The sequence below is a fragment of the Beta vulgaris genome, chromosome 3, assembly GCF_026745355.1.
Source record: "Beta vulgaris subsp. vulgaris cultivar EL10 chromosome 3, EL10.2, whole genome shotgun sequence".
Lineage (NCBI taxonomy): Eukaryota > Viridiplantae > Streptophyta > Magnoliopsida > Caryophyllales > Amaranthaceae > Beta > Beta vulgaris.
The window spans coordinates 7,293,547-7,314,801 of record NC_079204.1 but is presented as its reverse complement, the minus strand read 5'-3'; the positions used below and the strand labels follow the sequence as shown (position 1 = coordinate 7,314,801).

The 21,255-nt window shown below is 34.8% G+C and overlaps 1 protein-coding gene across 1 annotated transcript; it reads right to left on the bottom strand.

Moving 5' to 3' along the window:
* Positions 1 to 17,741: 17,741 nt before the first annotated feature.
* LOC104888469 (WRKY transcription factor 23) lies at positions 17,742 to 20,472 on the bottom strand. Its single transcript, XM_010673459.4, has 3 exons — positions 19,598 to 20,472; positions 19,005 to 19,148; positions 17,742 to 18,737 (listed from the first exon to the last, which is right to left on the bottom strand). Exons 1-3 carry the CDS (start codon positions 20,245 to 20,247, stop codon positions 18,167 to 18,169), a joined length of 1,365 nt encoding a protein of 454 aa, XP_010671761.2. The 5' UTR covers positions 20,248 to 20,472; the 3' UTR covers positions 17,742 to 18,166.
* Positions 20,473 to 21,255: the final 783 nt, after the last annotated feature.

Below are 21,255 nucleotides of genomic sequence, written 5' to 3'. Positions count from 1 at the left end.
TATTTGATCAATTTACGCCTACAATAATACCTATAATTTCGATAATACGAACTAGTGTTTGGAGGAACTTTTAGTAGAATGGAAGAACAACTTATATTGTATTTTTTGTATTAGGGAAGATAATTGGACATTATGCTGGGCTATTAGAGTGCAAGATGCAATGGCTTAGAGAAAAGTAGATGCTTTACATCCTAGAAGATAATAGGCCCAAAAGCCCACTATTACCACCACAACAAGATAAATTCGCCAACATAATCTTGGGATGAGGAAAACTCTGTAACTCGGGATGGTACCGATCCATTGATCCTCGAACAACTTCTATTTGTTAAAAAGTGACTTATATTACATACTCCCTCTGTTTTTTTTTTATCTTTCTCACTTTCCATTTACACATCTTCCAATGCACATCTTTGAACTTAAATATCTTTCATCATATATTAGTAAAAATTATAACGATTGAATATTAATAATGTACTAATTGAGACGAATCAAACAAGATCCCACATGACTATATTTTTTCTTATAAATTGAAAAAAATTGAGAAGATTCTCTCTAAATATGAAGAGTGTCAAGATTCTAAGTGAGAACGATAAAAAAAAAAACAGAGGGAGTACTATTGTACGTATTTTGTATGTATTAGGTGCAACATTTGATATTTTTTTTAATCCACTCACCAAAAATACAAATGTTGCATTAAAAAATGAGTTGTTTCGTGGGGGAATTGTTAATTGTTAAATAGTGGAGAAATGACTTTTAAAACATACTCCTATTATCAAAGGGAGAGAATAAAAACATCATTGATTTGAAAATTGCAATTTCACATTTGCAAAACAGTAATGCAATATTATATTTCTTCTATTCATAAAATTGCGTCTTTGTTAATCCAAATTCTAACGCAATATATGAAACGTGGAATCATTGCACTTAAGCTAGAATGTTCTATTGAAGGCCATGAAGCCGACATGAAATTTCCTAAACTTGAGAAGCTTGAATGAACAAAAACATTTGATGTTTATTGCAACAAAAAAAGTATGCATAAAAGCAAGAGCCCACCTAGCTATATTTTTCCCACTTTCATTTTATGATGATCCATATCTATTGGTTGACATCTCAACATACATACAATCAAAGTATATCAAAAAAAAAAAAAAAGTTTTGGGCACAAGAGAAACCATAAAAGGATCTAACTTTTTGACTTAATTGGGAAATTATAAAAAGTATTCCCACTCATCATGATTTAAATGTCCCCTTTTCCAAAAAATTCAAGGATTCCAATATCCACCACACAAAAGATTAAGAACAAAAATATATATTTGAAAGAAAATACTTGTATAAATGCTCAAAAAGATTGAAAAAGCTAAAAGAAAAGAAAGGTGATTGCAACCGTATAGCAATACTAGATAATCTCCAGCTAATGTGAATATTCTTCTCAGTAGTTTTTACATCATTTACGATGTTGAAATGTACAATTTTTTCTGTAAAGAAATAGTATTTTCTAGATCAAAATGAAATTGATGATATTCTTGCCATGTGATACTGTATCCACTAACGAGGCCTAATTCTGTTATGTCACGTTAATTCTTATAATAGAGCGTTTATACGTACAGTAGTTTCAGAAGCATGTATTCCCATCTACGTGTTCATATGATAGCGCATTAACGCATGTACATTATCTTGTTGTGACTTGTGAGTTAAGCCTAATATATATGGTATTGAATTAATTGGAAGGCCGGGTCATAATAAATTGCACCGCAAGGAACTCCGAAGATCTTGCCTGAGCGGTGGTCTAAGGTGTCCGGGTGGGCGGCTCGATGCCTCGAGTCCCTGCCCTGATTTAGTATATATGTACCTCGGGCTTGCAAGTTAAGGAGTTGGGTGTGTACGAATTACAATCGACTTTTATGTGTCTAAAAGGGCAAGGAAAAATATTTGGTATATTTTCGTATTAGGTTATAATTTTGAAAGTAAAACTGTAGAAGTCTTTGGGAATGTAAAAGAAGACATTGCAAACATGATTCTTCAAGTTACTAGGTACCAAAGAGGGGAGGGGGGGGGGTTTTCCCTTTTAGGTATCTAGAAATGCCTATTACTGCTAGAAAGTTTTCAAAAACATTGTGACATTATTGTGGATAAAACGCTAAAAAGAATTTTATGTTGGAGCCCAAGGCATCTTTCTTATGCTGCTAGGGTCACATTGATCAATGTTGTCCTCATTAGCTTGCATACATTTTGGGCTCAGATTTTCCTATTGCCCAAGGTTGTTCTTTTGAAAGTAACTCAGCTGTGTAGAGCCTTTTTATGGGAAGGTAAAGAGTATTTGCATAGACATCCTCCTATAGCTTGGAGCAAGGTGTGTAATCCTAAGAAGAATGGAGGCTTATGGATCAAGGATTGCTTGACTTGGAATGTTGTTGCAATGGGTAAATATGTATGAAAAGTTGCTCAGAAAGAAGATCTTTACTTTGTGGATTAAATGGGTTCACATTGTCTACATCCAAGATTCAGATTGGTGGATGTATCAGCCACCAAAGTCTGCTAGCTGGGGGAGGAAGAATGTGTGTAAAGTGAAAGATTTGATGAGAGGAAGATATGATGCTGCCAACAGATGGTTGAATGGTGGTAAAAAATACTCATCAAAGGAAGGGTATAAATGGTTGAAGGGTCAGTTTGAATCTGTCTGATGGCAAAACTGGGTGTGGTCACTTTTCAACATTCCTAACCATTCTCTTATTGCTTGGATGGTAGCTTTGCGGAAAGTGAGAACAAGGGAGAGGCTTGCAGTTGCAAGGTTGTGCACTGATGTGCAGTGCTTGATGTTAATCTGCAACTGATAGATGCCATTTCAGCAGAATCATTTGTGTTGGTATTATGGAATGGTTATTGGATATCAGAATCGATGCAGATGAATACTTGTATACAGCTTGGAAAAAATGGGGAGAAAATATAGGAGCAAGAGATGCCCAAAAAGTTGTTATTGCGCCCTTGCTGCTATAGTATATCGTGTGTGGCAGAGTAGAAATACTACATATTGGCAGAATGCAGTATCAAGACCTAAAGTGGTGCTGAAGAATATTAAGAGGGATATCTGCAAAAGAATAGATAGCAAAGTGGATCATAGATGGGCTGGTCACAAATTGAGTTGGCTTGAAAACTTAGATAGAAGCTGTAATATTTAATCTGTTCTGTTTTTTGTTGTTGTGGTAGGTTGTTGTAACTGTTGTTTGTCTGTTTATTTGGTTTGTGTTTTGAGGTTGTGCCTGGTGTATTGGTGGATCTTGATTGCAATTTTGGTAATATTCTCTTACATTTTACAAAAAAAAAAAAAAAAAAAAAAAAAAGACTGTAAAAGTCAAGCAAGTGGAATAGGTAATGCTATTTTCTCTAAATAACTTCTTGAAATTAGATGATGGTAGTCTTCCCTCTCAAGGGGAGGATGGATGCTATAAGCTGCTCATATTGTATCCACAATTTGAAAGAGTCAAGGAAGATTATTAATCTCCCTTGCTTTGACTTGAATCTTGAGATAGAGGAAAAGTTTGAATTATCTCCTTTTTAATATCACATCAAAAACCATACATAGAGTAAATTAGAGCTATCAAATTAAATAGGTTGTGTCGTGTTTATTTTGTGTTTGTGTCATTTACTAATCGTGTCAAGAAGCCTTGACATTGATCCAACTTGTTTAGCTGATCGTGTTGAAACCCTTTGACACACTAACCCGACCGTTTAATTAAGTTGTTACCCGTGCTGATCCATTTAACCTATTTATTTAAAATCACTAATAGTTTAATAATAAATTGACTTTATATGTCCATTATTTATCGAAGTATGTTTATTTAAGTAATAACTTACTAATAGTATATTAGAAAGATTAAAGAAGGATTTTCTTGTCCTTAACTACCTTACTTACACTCTTTTGTGTAAGAAACTACCTTATGTACAAAATTTTGTACAAAACTACCTTAGTTACGTTATTGTTTGTTGACCACTACCTAAAAAAAATTTCCAACGTTTGACTGCAGTTTTTCAGTGAGTAAAACCCATGTGCAGGTCGTGGACTTGTTATTTTCCTTATTTTATTCCCCCCTTCTATTTTGTGTAAAACCCGTATGCATATACTTAGTTAGGTGAGGAGAAAGAGTGTTATTTTAGAAAAGGGTGGGGATAATAGAAGGGGGAATAAAATAAGGAAAATAACAAGTCACGTGACCTGCAGATGGGTTTACTCATCGGAAAACTATAGTCAACGTCAGAAAAAGTTTTAGGTAGTTGTCAACAAACAATAACGTAACAAAGGTAGTTTCGTACAAAATTTTGTAAATAATGTAGTTTCTTGCAAAAATTAGCATAATTAAGGTAGTTATGACAAAAAATAATTTTTCTTATTTTATTCCCCCTCTTCTATTTTATTCCCCTTCTATTTTTGCTCACTTATATCTTAAATGGTGCTAAAATGATAAATTTCCTATATGTTTAATTTAAACGTATAGAATTGTGTTAGTTTCGGGTTGAAAAATCTCAGCATTAACTCAACCCACTTATTAAACGGTAAAACATGTGTTGACTCATTTTTATAAACGTAAAGAAGCAAGCCTGATACTAACCCATTTTTTCCATATCTAATCGTGTCATATTGTCGTGTCGTGTCAACTTTTAATAGCTTATCATAAATAATGAGGTATGGATAAGTAGAGCAAGACAACAAAAGTTTGCTACCTAGTCAATCAATATTTAACATCATAAAAGAGTAAAGATGGGTATCCTACCCAGGAACGGTATGTATTTCGTTTTGATACAAGTTATTTGAACATCATGTTTACGTGAAAATTTTATTTTGTAGATTTGACAAATATTTGGCACCATTCGTTGTAGGCCTAGTTTCTATTCTTAATCACGGCATACTAATATATATTAATAATATCTCTAAGTATATATATTATGTGTATGTTGATTTATTCAGCATCTATCATTGTTTTAAATTTTTTTGTACTTGTGCACGGGTCCAAATTGAATTATCTTGAAATCATTCCAACAACTACTCAGGGTGCGTTCTATTCAACTTATTGGACCTGAACTTATTGGAACTTATCTGAACTGAACTTATTGAACCTGAACTGAACTTATTGGAACTTATTAAACCTGATTGGACCTGATTGAACCTGATTGGAACTTATTGGACCTGATTGACCTTATTGGACCTTATTGGAACTTATTGACCTGATTGAAACTTATTAGACCTTATTGGACCTGATTGAAATTTATTAGACCTTATTGAACCTGATTGAAACTTATTTGACCTTATTAGACAAAAACATTGACCATGAATAACATAAATATTACCACTAATGTAAATACTACCCCTCAAAATTTTTTATGAACCTTATTACCACTAACATAAAATAATAGACATAATACAAATAAATAATAAAATAATAGACACTAATACAAGTATAATACTATATAATCATTGTGGTACTTTAATTAAAATTCTAATAATAACATAATCCGCTAATAGTGATATGAAATTATGAATAACAAAATAGTGGACAATAATACAAATGTTTATTAAACATTGACTATTTGGACCTTATTGGATCTTTTTAGACCTGATTGGAACTTATTGGACCTTATTAGACCTGATTAGAACTTATTGCACCTGATTGGAACTTATTGCACCTGATTGGAACTTATTGGACCTTATTAGACCTTATTGGAACTTATTGCACTTATTAGACCTTATTGCAACTTATCTGAACTTATCTGAACTTATCTGAACTTATTAGACCTGAAACTTAATTTTTTAAGTTGAACAGAACGCACCCTCAATCTGTTCCTAATGGGGTGAATTTTTAGTTTAAGTTATTTTCTCAAACAGTATATAGCACTATAGCCTCATAGATTTCCAGTCTTAACAAATGCTTGTAAGGAGATATCTCGAGAGAAGGGAGTATTATCCTTAAACCGGAACCCAATTGTGAAAGGGGTGCTAATCAAGCAAGTTGATCACGAGTCAAGGATTGCTCGACTCGTGTTCGCTAAGCTTCGAGTCAAGTCGAATCGAATTGTTCGCGAGCAGCTCATTTAAAGTTTCGGTCCATCTTGACTTTTGGGCATATGATTATTATATTTTATTTTCTTTACAAATTTTATTCTTTTATGCTAGATCAATTTCCGAATTCTATCTCGGTAGGACATATATTTCTATTACTGTGAAATTCATAAATGAAGTGGTTAATAGTGGGGTTACCATTATCCTTTTTGGAGTGACGAGTGCGGTATGTATTCCTAAGAAAAGGAATTTGTCCATTTTTCGGGGTTTCAAATTTATATTTGACGGTTTTTTCACCAAGTACCCTCGAGTTTTTAGAAAATTCACGAGGTATGCTCGCACTTTTCAAAATACACCTGGTATCCTGAGTTTCTTGATAATACACCCAAATGTCTTTAATGACTAACGGCAGTTAACTCCGTTAGTATTAATCCTAATTAACCTAACAACATCCTAACTTCTAACCCTACCCCTTACCTCCACCACCACCCAGCCCCCACCTCCCCCACCCCATCCCCGTAGCCCCCTCCCCGCACCCCACCCAGCCCCGGCCCCAGCCCCACAACCCCCCCTCCACAACCCTTCTAGACCCACAACAGCCCCCCTCTCCAACCACCCACAGACGCCCAACAACCCCCCCACCCCTTCCCCCACTCCTGTCGATTTTCGCACCCTTCACCCCACCCCGTTGATTTTCACAAAGATAGATGGTCGATTACCGCAAGGCCGATGAAAAACACCACTAAAATAGACGGGGTGGGTGGGAGGGGTAAATTGACGGGGGTGGGGGAGGGTGCGAAATCGATGAGGGCGGGGGCTGCAGGGTCGGGGAGGGGTGCGAAAATCGATGGGGGTGGGGGCAGCAAAGGTGGGGGAGGTGGGGTGAGGGATTAGTGGTTAGGATTGGGAATAGGGGTTAGGATTAGGATTATGATTAAGGGTTAATTAAGATTTAAAACAAAATTAGGGTTAATGACTAACGAAATTTTTTTTCCTAAAAAAACTAGGAAAAATGGATGAGAATACCCCCAACTTTGGCCCATCCGCTTTTAATACCCCCAACTATGGGTTATTCTTGTATAATCCTAACTATTGGGTAGATCCGCCACAAATGCACTGTGACCTGAAGGAAACCTATTTAACTGGTAAATAAGCTACGTGTCATGCTTTTATTGGCTTATTATCAATGATTATTTTATTTTTGTATTTTTTTAATCCCACCCTTCCCTCACCCCACTACCACCCACTGCCACCCCCTCACCACCCACTGCCACCCCCTCACCACCCACTGCCACCTCCCTCACCACCCACTACCACTTCCCTCACCCCCACTACCACCCACTGCCACTTCCCTCACCACCCATTGCCACCTCCCTCACCAACATTGCCCCCTCCCTCACCCCCATTTTTAAAACCTCGTCGGAAACCGCCACACCAAAGACCCCTTTTCCTACGTGGTTTTCTTCTCTCTCCTCTGTTTCGGTTTCTTTCCATAGCACCACACCACCACAACACAACCACCACCCACTACCTCTGACCACAACACACCAAAGTAACTCATCAGACCAAAACTCTAACAATAACAACAACATCAACAACAAGAATTAGGGTAAAACAACCCAGCCAAGGTGGCAAAAACACAACAACACGACGACAGAACGTCAATATAGCGGTGCACGATAGACGAAGAAAAGAACAACAACGACACATAAAAAACAACAACACATGACCACCACCAAAGGTGGCAGTACCACAAAGCAGCAATAACCCAACCGGGGGGGGGGCACACGAGCAGCAGCACTGGTACTGGCAGACATGCGAATGGAGGAGATCGAATTACAGGAGGGGCAAGGAAAGGGGGGGTTACCGCGGAAATCGAGGGGGAGGGGGTTGTCGCGAAAATCGATGGGGATGAGGGTTGGGCTGGCAGGAGGGCTGCGCGATGGAGGGGAGGGGGAGAGGGTGGCTGAAATTGTGGTGGGTGGGATTTGTGGTGGGAGTAGAAATTAAAAAGAGAAAGGAAATAGAAATAAAAAAATTACCTAGCTAACAGGTTGCAAGTCACCTTGGTGTGTTTATGACAGACCTCCCCAATAGTTGGGATTATACAGGAATAACCTATAGTTGGGGGTATTAAAAGCGAATGAGCCAAAGTTGGGGGTATTCTCATCTAATTTTCCAAAAAACTAACGTTAGTATTAAGGACATTTGGGTGTATTATCAAGAAACTCGGGGATAACAAGTGTATTTGAAAGTGCGAGGGTAACTCGTGATTTTTTTTTGAAAACTCGGGGGTAGTTGGTGAAAAATAGTATATTTAATGTCAATGTATTTCTCTATTTTAAAGAGATATTGAATGAAAATAATTGAGTCGCATACTAAATTATCGAGTTTTGAACTTAGTCGAGCGAACTCGAGTCAAGCTTGACTGAGTTTGACTGAGTCGAGTTCGAGTTGCTCGCGAGCTGCTCAGCTAAGTTAGCAGCCTTAGAGATGATACTACCAATCTACCATAATTAAATAAAGGAATAGATTTTCGCACCCTAACAACACCCTAAGAGGAAACCAAAAAAAAAGGAATAGATGCATGTTAGCCAATGAGAACATCTTATTTCATTTACCATATATAAAATTCGTACTCATAATCCCGTCTTAGAAAAATGCATTATTTCTTATCAATTTAGCATAAAGACTTTGTTTTAAAATATATGAGACGATATTCTTTAAATACAAATCTTGATAACCAATTTTTCTCAATACGTTCAAAGATTACTCTAAAAAGATAGTGTATGTCTTATATTTTAAGATGGAGGGATTAAGCAGTACTCTTGATCACCTAAAAGTTATAATATAATAGTGGTATATTCCTAATATATATGAAGTGTATTCAGTTGAAACTATGAGGAATTTTTCTCTTGTTTTTTGCTTTTGTATGTGTGTTGCGGATAATGGAAGGTTTGGGAACTATAAACCACATTGATTCTCATACCTTGTGAAGGAGTTTGGGGATTATTATGCACAAATCAAATCTCTTATCAGAATTTTGTGACTTTTAGGCCATATTACGTAAATTGGCAATACACTTATAGCAGTAAAAGGATCTAATTCCCATTCTGTCACCTGATGCATGCTTTTCCTCTAAGGGAATAAACATTTCCAACATCCAGGTCCATTGGCTAGTATCTACCAATCAATCTTAGGGAGTAGTGACATGATTTTGATTTAAGATTACTTGGATTAACTACCAATCTATTTTTATTTTTTGTGTTGTCTATGTGTTAGTGATTCGTTATAAAAGTTAAGTATTAAAATTGGTGGGATCTATCTAAAACACTTCAAGCACTATATATATGTTTATATGTGACCTTTTATTTTAGGAAAATGATATACATAGCAAGTAACAATAAAATGTTATCAAAATGAGAATCTCATGAGAAAGGATTGAGAAACCACTACCTGATTTGGGGGTCAGATCGAATGATCGATGGAGGAGAAAACTGAAAGTATGTATGAAGTTTCAAATCCATTGTCGTTACTTAAAAGGTTCATAAAAAAGGTTATCACATCTATTCCATTTTATAATTTGAACCCCAACAAATGAATGCCCTCTTAATGAGATGAAAATGCCAAATGTTTCAAAAGTAGAAAATACATTAAGGTAAGATGAATTTCTGTGTAATAAGTGGAGAAGTATATACATTTTCTTTTAATAAAATAATAATTAGGAAAAGGACCCTATTTAGGTCTTAACCGTAATTTGTTTTTGGTCTAATATTTACGGGGCAGGCATTTGAGATTAAGGGGAAAGGTAAGGAGAATTCCTACCCCCAAGTATGGCAGCTTAAAATCACAAGGTTGAATTCTCAACCAACTACACCAAACAAACTTGGTAAAAAAAGATACATGAATCCTTGCTTGAATTTTGAGTCATACTACCTACTTACTTGCCTACACAATATTAATTGTTGTTCACTTATCTTTATTCCAATAAAAATGAGAAACAAGCACTAGCATTATGATGAGATGGATGGAGTGCAATACTCCCTCCTCAATGATTGTGCTAAGTTGAACCCAATGGGTAAAGCATTCAGAGAAAATAGGAGCATATGATATAAACAAAATCTCCAAGACATATACTCCCTCCATCTCATATTAAAAGTTACACCTTTTTTTTTTATGGTTGCTAGTGGACCATTTTTGTTGTGGGTTATGGCCCTATTTGGAGCTAGTGTTTTAGGTAGTGTGTTCACAGTTGGACAATAAGATCAAAAAGCTATTTAAGAAAATTATGACTGTTTGGTAAGGTGTTTATTGCAGTAGCGGGTAGCGGTTATAAAATGTTACTACAAGTAACGTCTGAGATTTATAGGTAGCAGTTTAGCGAATAAACACTATATATAATAGCATATGGCAATGTATTGTATTTCTATTACAATAGCAGTTATACGATTTAATTATTTATTTTAAAAGAGAAGATATAACAAATATTTCATAATATTATATACTCCTCATTCCACAAGCAATTTAGTTAAAATAGGTAATATAAATTTTTCGATTTTTTCACCAAATACCCCTGACAAAAAATTTATTCACCAAATACCCCAACTTTTTTTCAAAATTCACCATATATCCCTAACTTTCAACAAAATTCACCAGATACCCCAAATCTTTAGAAAAATTACCCAAAATACCCTTTTGACTAACGGATGTTAGTACTCCGTTAACTAATTAACCATAAAAAACCTAACTAAACCCTAAATTCTCCTCAACCCAACCCCAACCCCCAACCGTACCCCCAAACCCTAGACCCACCTGCCCCACCTCCTCCACTCTCCCTCCCAGGAAACCCCCGCAAATCCCATTTCCGGCAGCCCCCCTCCCCTCGCTCGCGCCTCCCCTCTCCCTCCCCGGCAACCCCCGCATATCCCATTTCCGGCAGCCCCCATCTCCTCGCCTCGCTCGCGCCTCCCCTCCCCCTCCTTCCCTCGCGCCTCCCCTTCCCCGTCCCTCGCGCCTTCCCTCCCCGTCCTTCACTCTCGCCGGCATACCAACAAACACCCAACAACATGTCGACGAATAAATTGTTGTCGGAATCTGGGTGGGAAGAAAGAGATCTGGTCGGAATCTGGGTGGGGAGAACTTCGAAAACAAGCTCGCCGGCGAGAGTGAGGGAGGGGGAACGGAGGCGCGAGGGACGAGGAAGGGGAGGCGCGAGGGACGGAGGGGGAGGGGAGGCACGAGCGAAGCAAGGGGCTGTCGGAAAGGGGGTCACGGGGGATGCCGGGGAGGGGTGGGGCTGGGGTTGGGTGGTGGGGCTGGTGGGTCTAGGGTTTGGGGGTAGGGGTGGGGGGTTGGGTTAGGGAGAGTTTAGGGTTTAGTTAGGTTTAATTAGGTTAATTAGGTTAACTTAGGGCTAATTAGGTTGACTTATGGTAAACTTGTAAATACAGGCTAACGGAGCACTAACGTCCGTTAATAGTAAGGATATCTGGTGAATTTTGCTAAAAGTCAGGGGTATATGGTGAATTTTGAAAAAAGTTGGGGTATTTGGTGAATAAATTTTTTGTAAGGGGTATTTGGTGAAAAAATCGTAAATTTTTTTAGGGTTGAATATTATCTTAAATCTATATATTTCTTTGAGCAGTTAAAAAGTCGTATACAACTTTTTCAGTGTAAGGGTATGTTCTCCCGGGCTTATTTTCAGTTCAATTCAATTCAGTTCGATCAGTTCAATTCAATTCAGTTCAGTTCAATTCAGTTCAGTCCAGTTCAACTCTGGACAATACTTTTACTCTCACATATCACTATTCATTTCAGTTAAGTTCAATTCAATTCAGTTCAGTTGCTTTACGCCGAAAAGAACAGGCCCTAAGTTATTTGGAAAATAAATATTGAATTTAACTATTGAACTGACATATGAAATTGTTGTAGTTTATTTCATATTTGATAAATGTCATTTATTGTCTTTTACAATTTCAACAACTACTTTTGCCAAACACTTCTAATTAAACAACTACTTTGATCGTTAATCGTTAATCGTTAATCGTTAACAGCTACTAGTAAACAACTAGCACCTACCTCATACAATTACAACTACTACAACCGCTAACCGCTACTAAAATCGTTAGTTTTGTCAAACATGTCATATGTATTCAATAAGAACACATACGATCATGATCATTTGAATTGCCAAATGATTTATCCAAATATTTTGCTATTGTTGTTGCCTTGTTGGTGATGTTATAGCTTGTAATATGCCTAATTGCCTATTGCATTATACTGTACAATTGATATATGTGTAAAAAAAAAAAGTAATGACCAAAATTGACACAACAATTTAAGATGGACAATATTAATTAGTAATTAGCAAATTTATTTAATGCAGGTTAGGATCTTAAAATTAGCTAGTCAAAATTCAAAGTATCATACAACCTATGGAGGTCTATCCATAATAGAAATTACTACTAATAAGTAGTCATTAGCCAAAACTAACTGGACGAGATTTTTTATGGGTAATGTTATATGTAGCCCTTAGGGCTACATATAAGCATTAAATACATTTCTTTAAATGGAAACAGTTTAAGAATTCAAGACATATTTTCACATCAACTGAGGTAATAAATGTTTGATTCAATATTTTATTTCCATTTTAAGCACCTTATACATAGCCATAAGGGCTACGTATATCATTTTCCATTTTTTATATTGAAGTTAATTATAAATTATGTTAGATTCTATAGATATATCTAACTATCAATTATATTTATCTAGATTATAGAAAGAGGGTAAAATTTGGAAAAGGAATATATAATGGGTGATAGATCATGGTACATTAATTAGGAAGCTGAAGCGTGTACAGCTAGTTATTCATTGGAATATTATAGCAACAATCATTTGTCTGAAAAGTTTGAGCCTGTCTGCAATGACTAAATGAAAAGATAAACATGGCCAAAAGAGCAACATACATTAACAAAACTTTTTGGAAGAGACTTAAAAGCCATAAAAGAATTCTTTTAGTGTAAAAAGCTACCTTTTTAATTAGTCATCTTCTACTCCAAAGCTGCCCTTATTCTGTGGACTGTGGTGGTAGCAAAACATCCCTTTCAATCTCCAATACGCTTGATCATCCCAATCCCCCCAACCCCCAATCATGAAATTAAAGGATAAAGAACCATTCTTTTCAAGTTTTATCCATAATTTCGAGTTTTAGTTATTATCTAGCGTAATTGATAAAGATCTTAAAGCGACAATATCCATACTACTTTTAATCAAATTTCTTATAGATTGTTATGTCTATATTGAATTTATTTTGATTTGATATTTTAGAAAATTATGTTCAAAATAAATTAGGATAAGTTCGAAAGGTTTAAATATATTTCATTAAGTAAATTTCAATAAATACAAATTACTTAAGATGTGTTAAAATCAGTTGAATAATATAAAGTGCAATTTATTATGCAAAATTTACAATAGAAGTTCTTACTTCACACAATAGTTCATTGTTGTGTTCAACAATAAATATTGGATAGTTGTCTATTTATCTTTATTAATAAAAAATATAGTCTTTTATACTCGTTGTTTCACAATATTTTCCCAATGCATGTGCAGATTTCCAAACCTATATTTTCTATGATGTTCAAACCTATACTTATAAGAATGGAGAAACTAATAATAGTATCTTATGTTTTTTTTTTATTCATATGAGCCACGAAAGCAGTATGAGAATATTTATAGTACACCTGGGTGTACCAATTACCATGATCCCAAGATTATTTTCTCCAAATGAGCAAAATGAGTGAACTCAAGCAGTACAAAGTACAAAGAAGAGAAAGGAGAATTCGAATATGTGACATATCGTTCACAGCACCTCAATTTTAATCACTAGGCCAAAACATCCTTGATTACCTCATAGTTAGTTATGAAAGCACTTATAAGTATGACAAATGTGATTGTGAACACAGTATATCATTATTAGCGCTCAATTACTTGATGCCGAACCAATATGTTTAAAATAGATACTTTTGCATTTGTACATGTGATATTCTATTCGGCATGGAAGAAAAAGAGAAATAAGGCTATCATTAGTTCAGATCATTCGTTTGCGGTCTAACTTTCATCTTAAAGTAGTTGATTGTATGAAGGAGACAAAAAGCAACCAAAAACCTAACATCACTTTCTAGTTTTAAATTTCTAATAGATACTTTGAAATTTCCCAACTTTAGTCTTAAGTTGTGAAATGAATTCTTGTGAAAAAAACCTTAATTCCCCAATCACTGACATGTGTGCTCCGATCCCTTAACAATTAGTATTTACAAATTTGGAATCCTTTGATAAACTGCTACAACTTGAAAGGTAGAGGTATATATAAAGTTGGATCAATGTATGTCATAACTCTCACCTATTAATAATACCCTTGATATATAATATATCAAAAGCTTTATTCTTTCATCCTAATTATCTCACTGTTTAACCGTCTTTTTAATCTTAATCAATCGTCGAAAATAACATTAAAATGTAATTTAGTTTTTGAATTAGTATAATGTTAAAAAGTAATACTCCCTTCATTCTATATATCTCCCTCATGTGATCTATTAATAACCCATTACTTTATCAAAGGCAATTCATCAATTTTGACCTTATTTTTTTTCATGAATACTTAATTAGGAGTATATGATTTTGACCATGTAATAAGACTAAATAATATCATTTAGGATCTTATTATTTTCTTTAAGGTATTACAAATTCTAAATATATCAACTTTTATAATTCCATAGAGTCAGTTTCAATTAATATACTTTTAGTAGTATATGATATAATCGTGTTTGGATCTTCTAGAGTTGTAAAATAACTCTACAAGGTAGAGTTTAAGCAATATCAATCATTGAATAAAAAAATCAACGGCTCATATATTCTCTTTCCAAAATCCCTCATATTTTATCTCATAAAAATTTGCCCCTAAATTTCCCCCCTCCACCAATATGAACCCTTGATTTTAAAATGTATGGCTCAGATACAACTCTATCTTGTAGAGTTTCATTAACACTCTAGAGGATCCGGACTTGATATAATCAACCCGTTTAACCTCAATAAGATGCAATATGTTAAAACGCACATCACTCATAAATAAGCAGCTACGTACCTAACTAGCTATAGTGAGCTAACTAAAAGAAGGTTATAATAGCTCAAACTAATTAATTTGAGACCATCCCTCCATTAATTTGGAGTGCAAACTAATAAGTGCAATGCATTAAATTGATAAATATTGCACCATATATATTTTGAGTAGCTGATTGGCCTCATATACACCGCATGTATAACACAGGACAAGATACATATTAATGGTATATACAATTACTATATCTAGATTACGTACACGGTAACACAAATAATCATTGTTTCATTAATTTGGGCAAATTAAAGCAAAGTTTAATGATAAGGAAAAATGTGTCATATGACGGGGAACATCATATGATCAGTGTTCTCTCATACCAGTAATATTAGCTGTATAATAACATATAAGGATTTCACTAATTTGGTCCAATTTGGGTTTGTGAAGTACTATCAATTATACAATACACATAGTATGTTAAGAAATAAGCAACTTTTTTTTTTAAGATGAAGTCCCTTGCAAGGAAGAGGAGAAATTGGGGATCCCTCCTTACAAGGGGTGAGACTCGATCCCATGATCTCTAGGATCGGAGGTGATGCCAATACCATTAGACTATCACCTGCTGCTCAACAAATAAGCAACTTAGCAAGTTAGAGATTTACATGTTTAAAAACTTGAAAAAGATATACTCTTTTAATTTGGATACTTATTATCTGTGTTTTCCCGGAAAGGACTAATGCATATTATTCGCATGAAAAAAAAAAAGTCCTTTTTATTTTCTCTTTGAATTGTAATATAAAGAGTAAATAAGGTCCTGATTTTAGGTATAGATGTGATCAACTTCTATGGGTGCTCTAGAAGATCATGCAAAGCAAAAGTACCCATAATCTGACCAAGTATATATGCATGTATCTCTCCTTAAGCTTAGTGTAGACGTACGGTGCCATTCACACTTCCTCACTTTGAGGTCATGGTTTGGCGCTTGAAGGTTCTTGGGGTAGGATTTGCCTTTATATCTTTCCCTCCCACCGGACCTGGTCCATAGATTGGACTGAGAAACCGTGAGTGTTGAGATTTAATTGGGTCACAGAGAGAGAATTAGGTTCCAGTGAAAACAAGTTTTATATAAGAACATAAGAAAACTACGTAGTATCCTTTTAGATCAATAAGTAATTCATTTTGGCTAAATCTTAACCAGTTTATACTCGTTGCTTGGGTCAGTCTTTGAAAAAATTACTTTTTTCAGGTAAACGGTTTATCATTTGATATCTTGCTAAAATAGACTATTATTTCACTATTTTCGTAGGATATATAAGTGTTCTTTAGATAATCTAAACCTACATATTATTTGTTATGATAAGGATGTAGCTTGAAAAGTTGTGCAAAATATAAGGGAATCCTATTCAAAAAGATTTATTTTGATGTGAGAAACTCCTAATTAAAATTGGAAAAGATGTTCTACCCAGCTGAGTCATCCCTCATATATAAACATAATATATGACTTGTATATATGTAATATGATCTCGAGTCATGAATTCAAACCACACTAAAATCTCTTCAATTTGGGGTATTAGAGAGTTAGATATTCTCTTCTCCCTAATTTTCCTTACTTTCAATGAATTTGACCCGCTAAATTTGACTATTGACCAATGAAAAGTGCTAATTTAGTAGTACTGTATATCCATCTGAAGAATAAAACAAAATCAAAAAACATAATATTGCCTCCCTTCTAGATTATTGACTGTTTATTCACCTATTCTTATCCTATAATTTTCTTTACTTAGAAAGTAAATACACACTTATTCATCAGCTACAAAGTACCAATGTAATTAATATTATTGTTTGCCTTTGAATACCTGCCCCAATTCACAATCAAAAATTCTTTAATTTGTGTAGGTACTAATCTCATCATGAAAAAGGACGCAGTAATTTTTATTTACATGATGAAATAAACACTAGGTTATGAAAAGAAAAATAATACTTCTTTCGTTTCAATTTTAGTTGTGACACTTTTTAAATTACGGATTCCTAGACAATTTTTTGAGAGCAGAGAGATAGAGAAAGAAAATAAAAGGATCATATGTGATAGGAGAGCGATAGAGAGAAGTTATTACCCAAAATGAAAATTTCACAACTAAATTGAAACTTTTTAAAATAGAAAGCGTCACAACTAAATTGAAACAAATAAAGTATTTACTTTCAAACTGTCAAAAGAGAAAACTAGTTCCACATTTCATCATCTTTAGGGTTCCTTTATTCTTATCTACTTTGCACAAGAAAAGCCACAGGTTCGAGTTCCAAAGCTTGGGTAATGCGCGTAATTGTCTTCACTTCCCCAATGCAGCACTTCTAAAGTGTCATGCACACAAAAAGAGACGCTAAATCTGAAAGTTGCACTCATTCAAAGATCATAATATGCTCCATACCAAAACCCTAACCCTAATTATATAATGAGATAACTAGTAAAAACCATGCATTATCGATCAATATGCCATGAAATAGATCTAAAATTTAATATGGATTGCACATATGAACGTAATATGGATTGCCACAAATGTAGTGATAAACTTAATTACTCAATAATTAAAGGCTAAAAGTCATTACTGAATATTCTCCATTAAAGTAAAAATTAAGAAACAGCTTGATATACAGAATTTATAATACTTGTATAATAAAAGAAGAAAAGAATCTAGGAAATTCATAAACCCAAATCAATTAAAATTACCCATCAATAACCACAATCCAAAACCAAGATTACTGAGGGCCTTCTGAAAAATGATGAATATTGAGTTTCCTTCCACCTCTTTCCTCCTGCTTCAAAGATGGCGAAGCCACCTTAATTATCCTCAAATGTTAGCACTAATACCTACTAAAAACTAATTAAAGCAAATAATAGACAAAAAAAAAAAAGGATATACTAGTACTACTATGTAACAAAAATCCCACATTATAATCATCTGAATATAGAATAATATATATGTAGAAATATATGTAGTAATCCAGATTTCCTACTCTTCTTTAGTTGGTTGATCATTTCGCATTTGGGATGGAACAATATCCTGTAGAAGTCCATCATCTCTAACCTGGTTCATGGAGGAAGAACAAGGAGGACGCGACATGTTTCTCTGAAGAGCAATCGTGTTAGGTTGTTGGCCGCCACCATTAGTACCACCACCACCACCACTAGGTGAGAAGCTTAAGGAAGTTTGAGACGAGGGGTTAAGAAAATAACTTGGAAACTGTTGTTGTTGTTGTTGTTGATGATGAGGGTATATATTGTTAAACTGATAGTGTTGAGGGTGTTGGATTAGGAAAGTTTGGGATGATGCAGGACCGCTCCCACCAATAGCAGATGGTGTGGTGGGAGTGGTGCTGCATTGATTTAAAAGGGATGGATTCGACATCATTCCAATCCCCATCCCCATCCCGATCCCAATTCCAATCCCTCCCCGTGTCAAAACCGGACACGGGTGGGTGTGTTGTCCCTCATAAGTTGTCACTACAATAGTAGGATCATCAGAAGAACGCTCCACTCGCTTCTTCACCCCGCATGCTACCGTGGTGCAACGATAGTAGCTCCTATAAAGGGAGCGAAAAATATTAAATCATCCGATCCATAATAATATACCTCTTCTGTTCTGAATTAAATGAATCATTTCTCTCAAAAAATTCTCGCATAAAAGAAAGGAGTGTTTCATTTATTTATAACGAAGAACATTTTTCTCTTTTACGCAAAGAAGTAGAGACACAATTGGAAAAAATGCCTAAATTAGTGGTTGATGAGGAGAGAAAAAATCAAAAAAGGAAATAAAATGAGGAGTTGATATAGATATATAGAAAGAGTACCGGGGGTAAGGGCTGTTTTTAACGGCTTTTTGGCCATACTTGCGCCAACGGTAGCCATCATCAAGGTGATCAACCTCGCTTTTTGTCATGAACGCAAATCTCGGTTCCTTCTGCCTTTTCTGGTTCTTCTTTTTTGGCTTCAACCTATTATTTTCATCCCCAATTTATTTATTATTAGTACTAATAACATTTTTTAAAAAAAATATAAATAAATAAATTAAAACAATAATAAGAAATAAATGGATAAACCCAACTCCTTAACAATTAAGGAATCCAATCCGCTATAAATTCATAACTATAAAAAAACCAAAACCCATTGACCAAATATATTTCATTTCTCATACTTTAATCTATTCATATTTTTTTTTTATAATTTCGTCCATAATATCTGGCTATTGACTAAGTAGTTAGTCAAGAGTAAACAGAGCATGAAATAATATACATATATCAATAATGAAAATAATTCTTTCCACATTTTAGAACATTTTATCTATAAAAAAAAGATTACTATTTACTAATTATAATTAATAAACAGACATCGATCATTATTCATTTTTAAATTTTAAGTAAAAAGAGATTAAGAGCGAGCTTACTGTTTCTTAGTCTTGTCCTCATCATCGTTAACATCATCGTTAACAACCTCAACAGTCTTACTCTGTTGTGTCTTCTGCTGCTGAGTATGTTGTTGTTCATCGTTGACAGCATCTGACGACGATGAAGAAATGGATAAAGAATTTGGTGTTGCAGGTGTATTAACAACCTCCGATGATTCTCCAGGTATAGTAGAACAATTACTCGGAGACGGATCCAGTACTGTTTGAGTGTGCACGTTTTGCTGCATCATTCTTTGTGATATTGTGGTTGACACTGATGATGATGATGCTGATATAAATGGAGTATTAGGAGGTGGTAGCAGATCGAATAACGAATTACTTGACCCGCCATAATAATCTTGGATACCAAGCATATCAATAAAACCCATGTAGTTGTTATTGTTGTTGTTGTTGTTCTTATCAAATCCTCCACTACCAGAGCTTCCCATCATCAGCATCTCACACGACGGTTGCGCCGCAACGTCGAATAAGTTGTTATTGTTGTTGTAACCAAACATGATCTGATCGGAGAAGATAGTATTATTGTTGTGGTTAGAAGTAGTAGTGTCTAGCATTTTAGAAGTTGCTATGTGATTTTTTTCTTCTTCTTCAAGTTTGATCTTCTTAGTATTATTATTATCAGCATCCATTAAATAATATAGAGATGATTCTGCTGCTGCTTCATTTGAGAGGGAATTTTAATAAGAAAAAAAAGGATAAATTTGAGGAGAGAGAAATGAAAGAGAGTGTGAATACTGGAATAAGGGGAGGGAGGACTGTTTGGTTTAAAAGTGAGAAGAGGGAGAGGAAATGAGAGGGGATTTTCATTTTATGTGTGGGAAACAGGTGGGTGATGGTGACCGCCAATTGCCGGTAAAATTTGAAGAGGGTTGGCTTGCAAAGTACGGGTCTAAGTGAATAAATTGGACGGTTTTTTTAAAAAAAATTTCTGTGGCATTAATTGCGATTTGGACCGTCCTCTTATTGGCACTATTATATAGTTTTATTTTGTATTTTATGTGTAATAATTCTTCCGTTTCATATTATATGCTACACTTCTCTATTTACGAATTTTTAGGTAATTTTTGGAGAAAAAAGAAGTAGAGAGAAAAAAAAAAGGACCCATGTGAAAAGAAAGAGATAAAGAGAATTTATTGTTAAAAAAAAATATAGCGAGTAATGTGAAACTTTTCACACTAAAAAGTGTAATAAGTACTAGAAAACGGAGGAAGTATATAATTTTGATTTTATATTAAAAGGGGGGGCTTGTTGTCGACGTTTTTCATTCAGACTGTTGATTTGTGGAGTAGTGCTTGCTGTTGCTGCTACTACAACAGAGTACTAAGAAATAACGCGGGATTTTAACTAGCTTCGTGTAAACGGGATCCTCATCTACACGTGGCTTGTCAAAAGGTCTAGCTTTTGTGCATTTCCCACCCCACCTACAATTTTTTTTTAGTAATCACCTTTTTGTTACTTTTTATAGCAACATAAGACTTCGTCAATTCTAGAAAAATGATGTCAATTTTTCAGTCTTTTTTTTTTTGTTTGGCAGTTATTCTTTTTTTACTTTTGATGTTTTGAATTAGTATTCCTAAGGTTATGTTCAGTTCACCTTATTTTTGCTTATTTCAGATCTAATCAGATCAGATCAGATC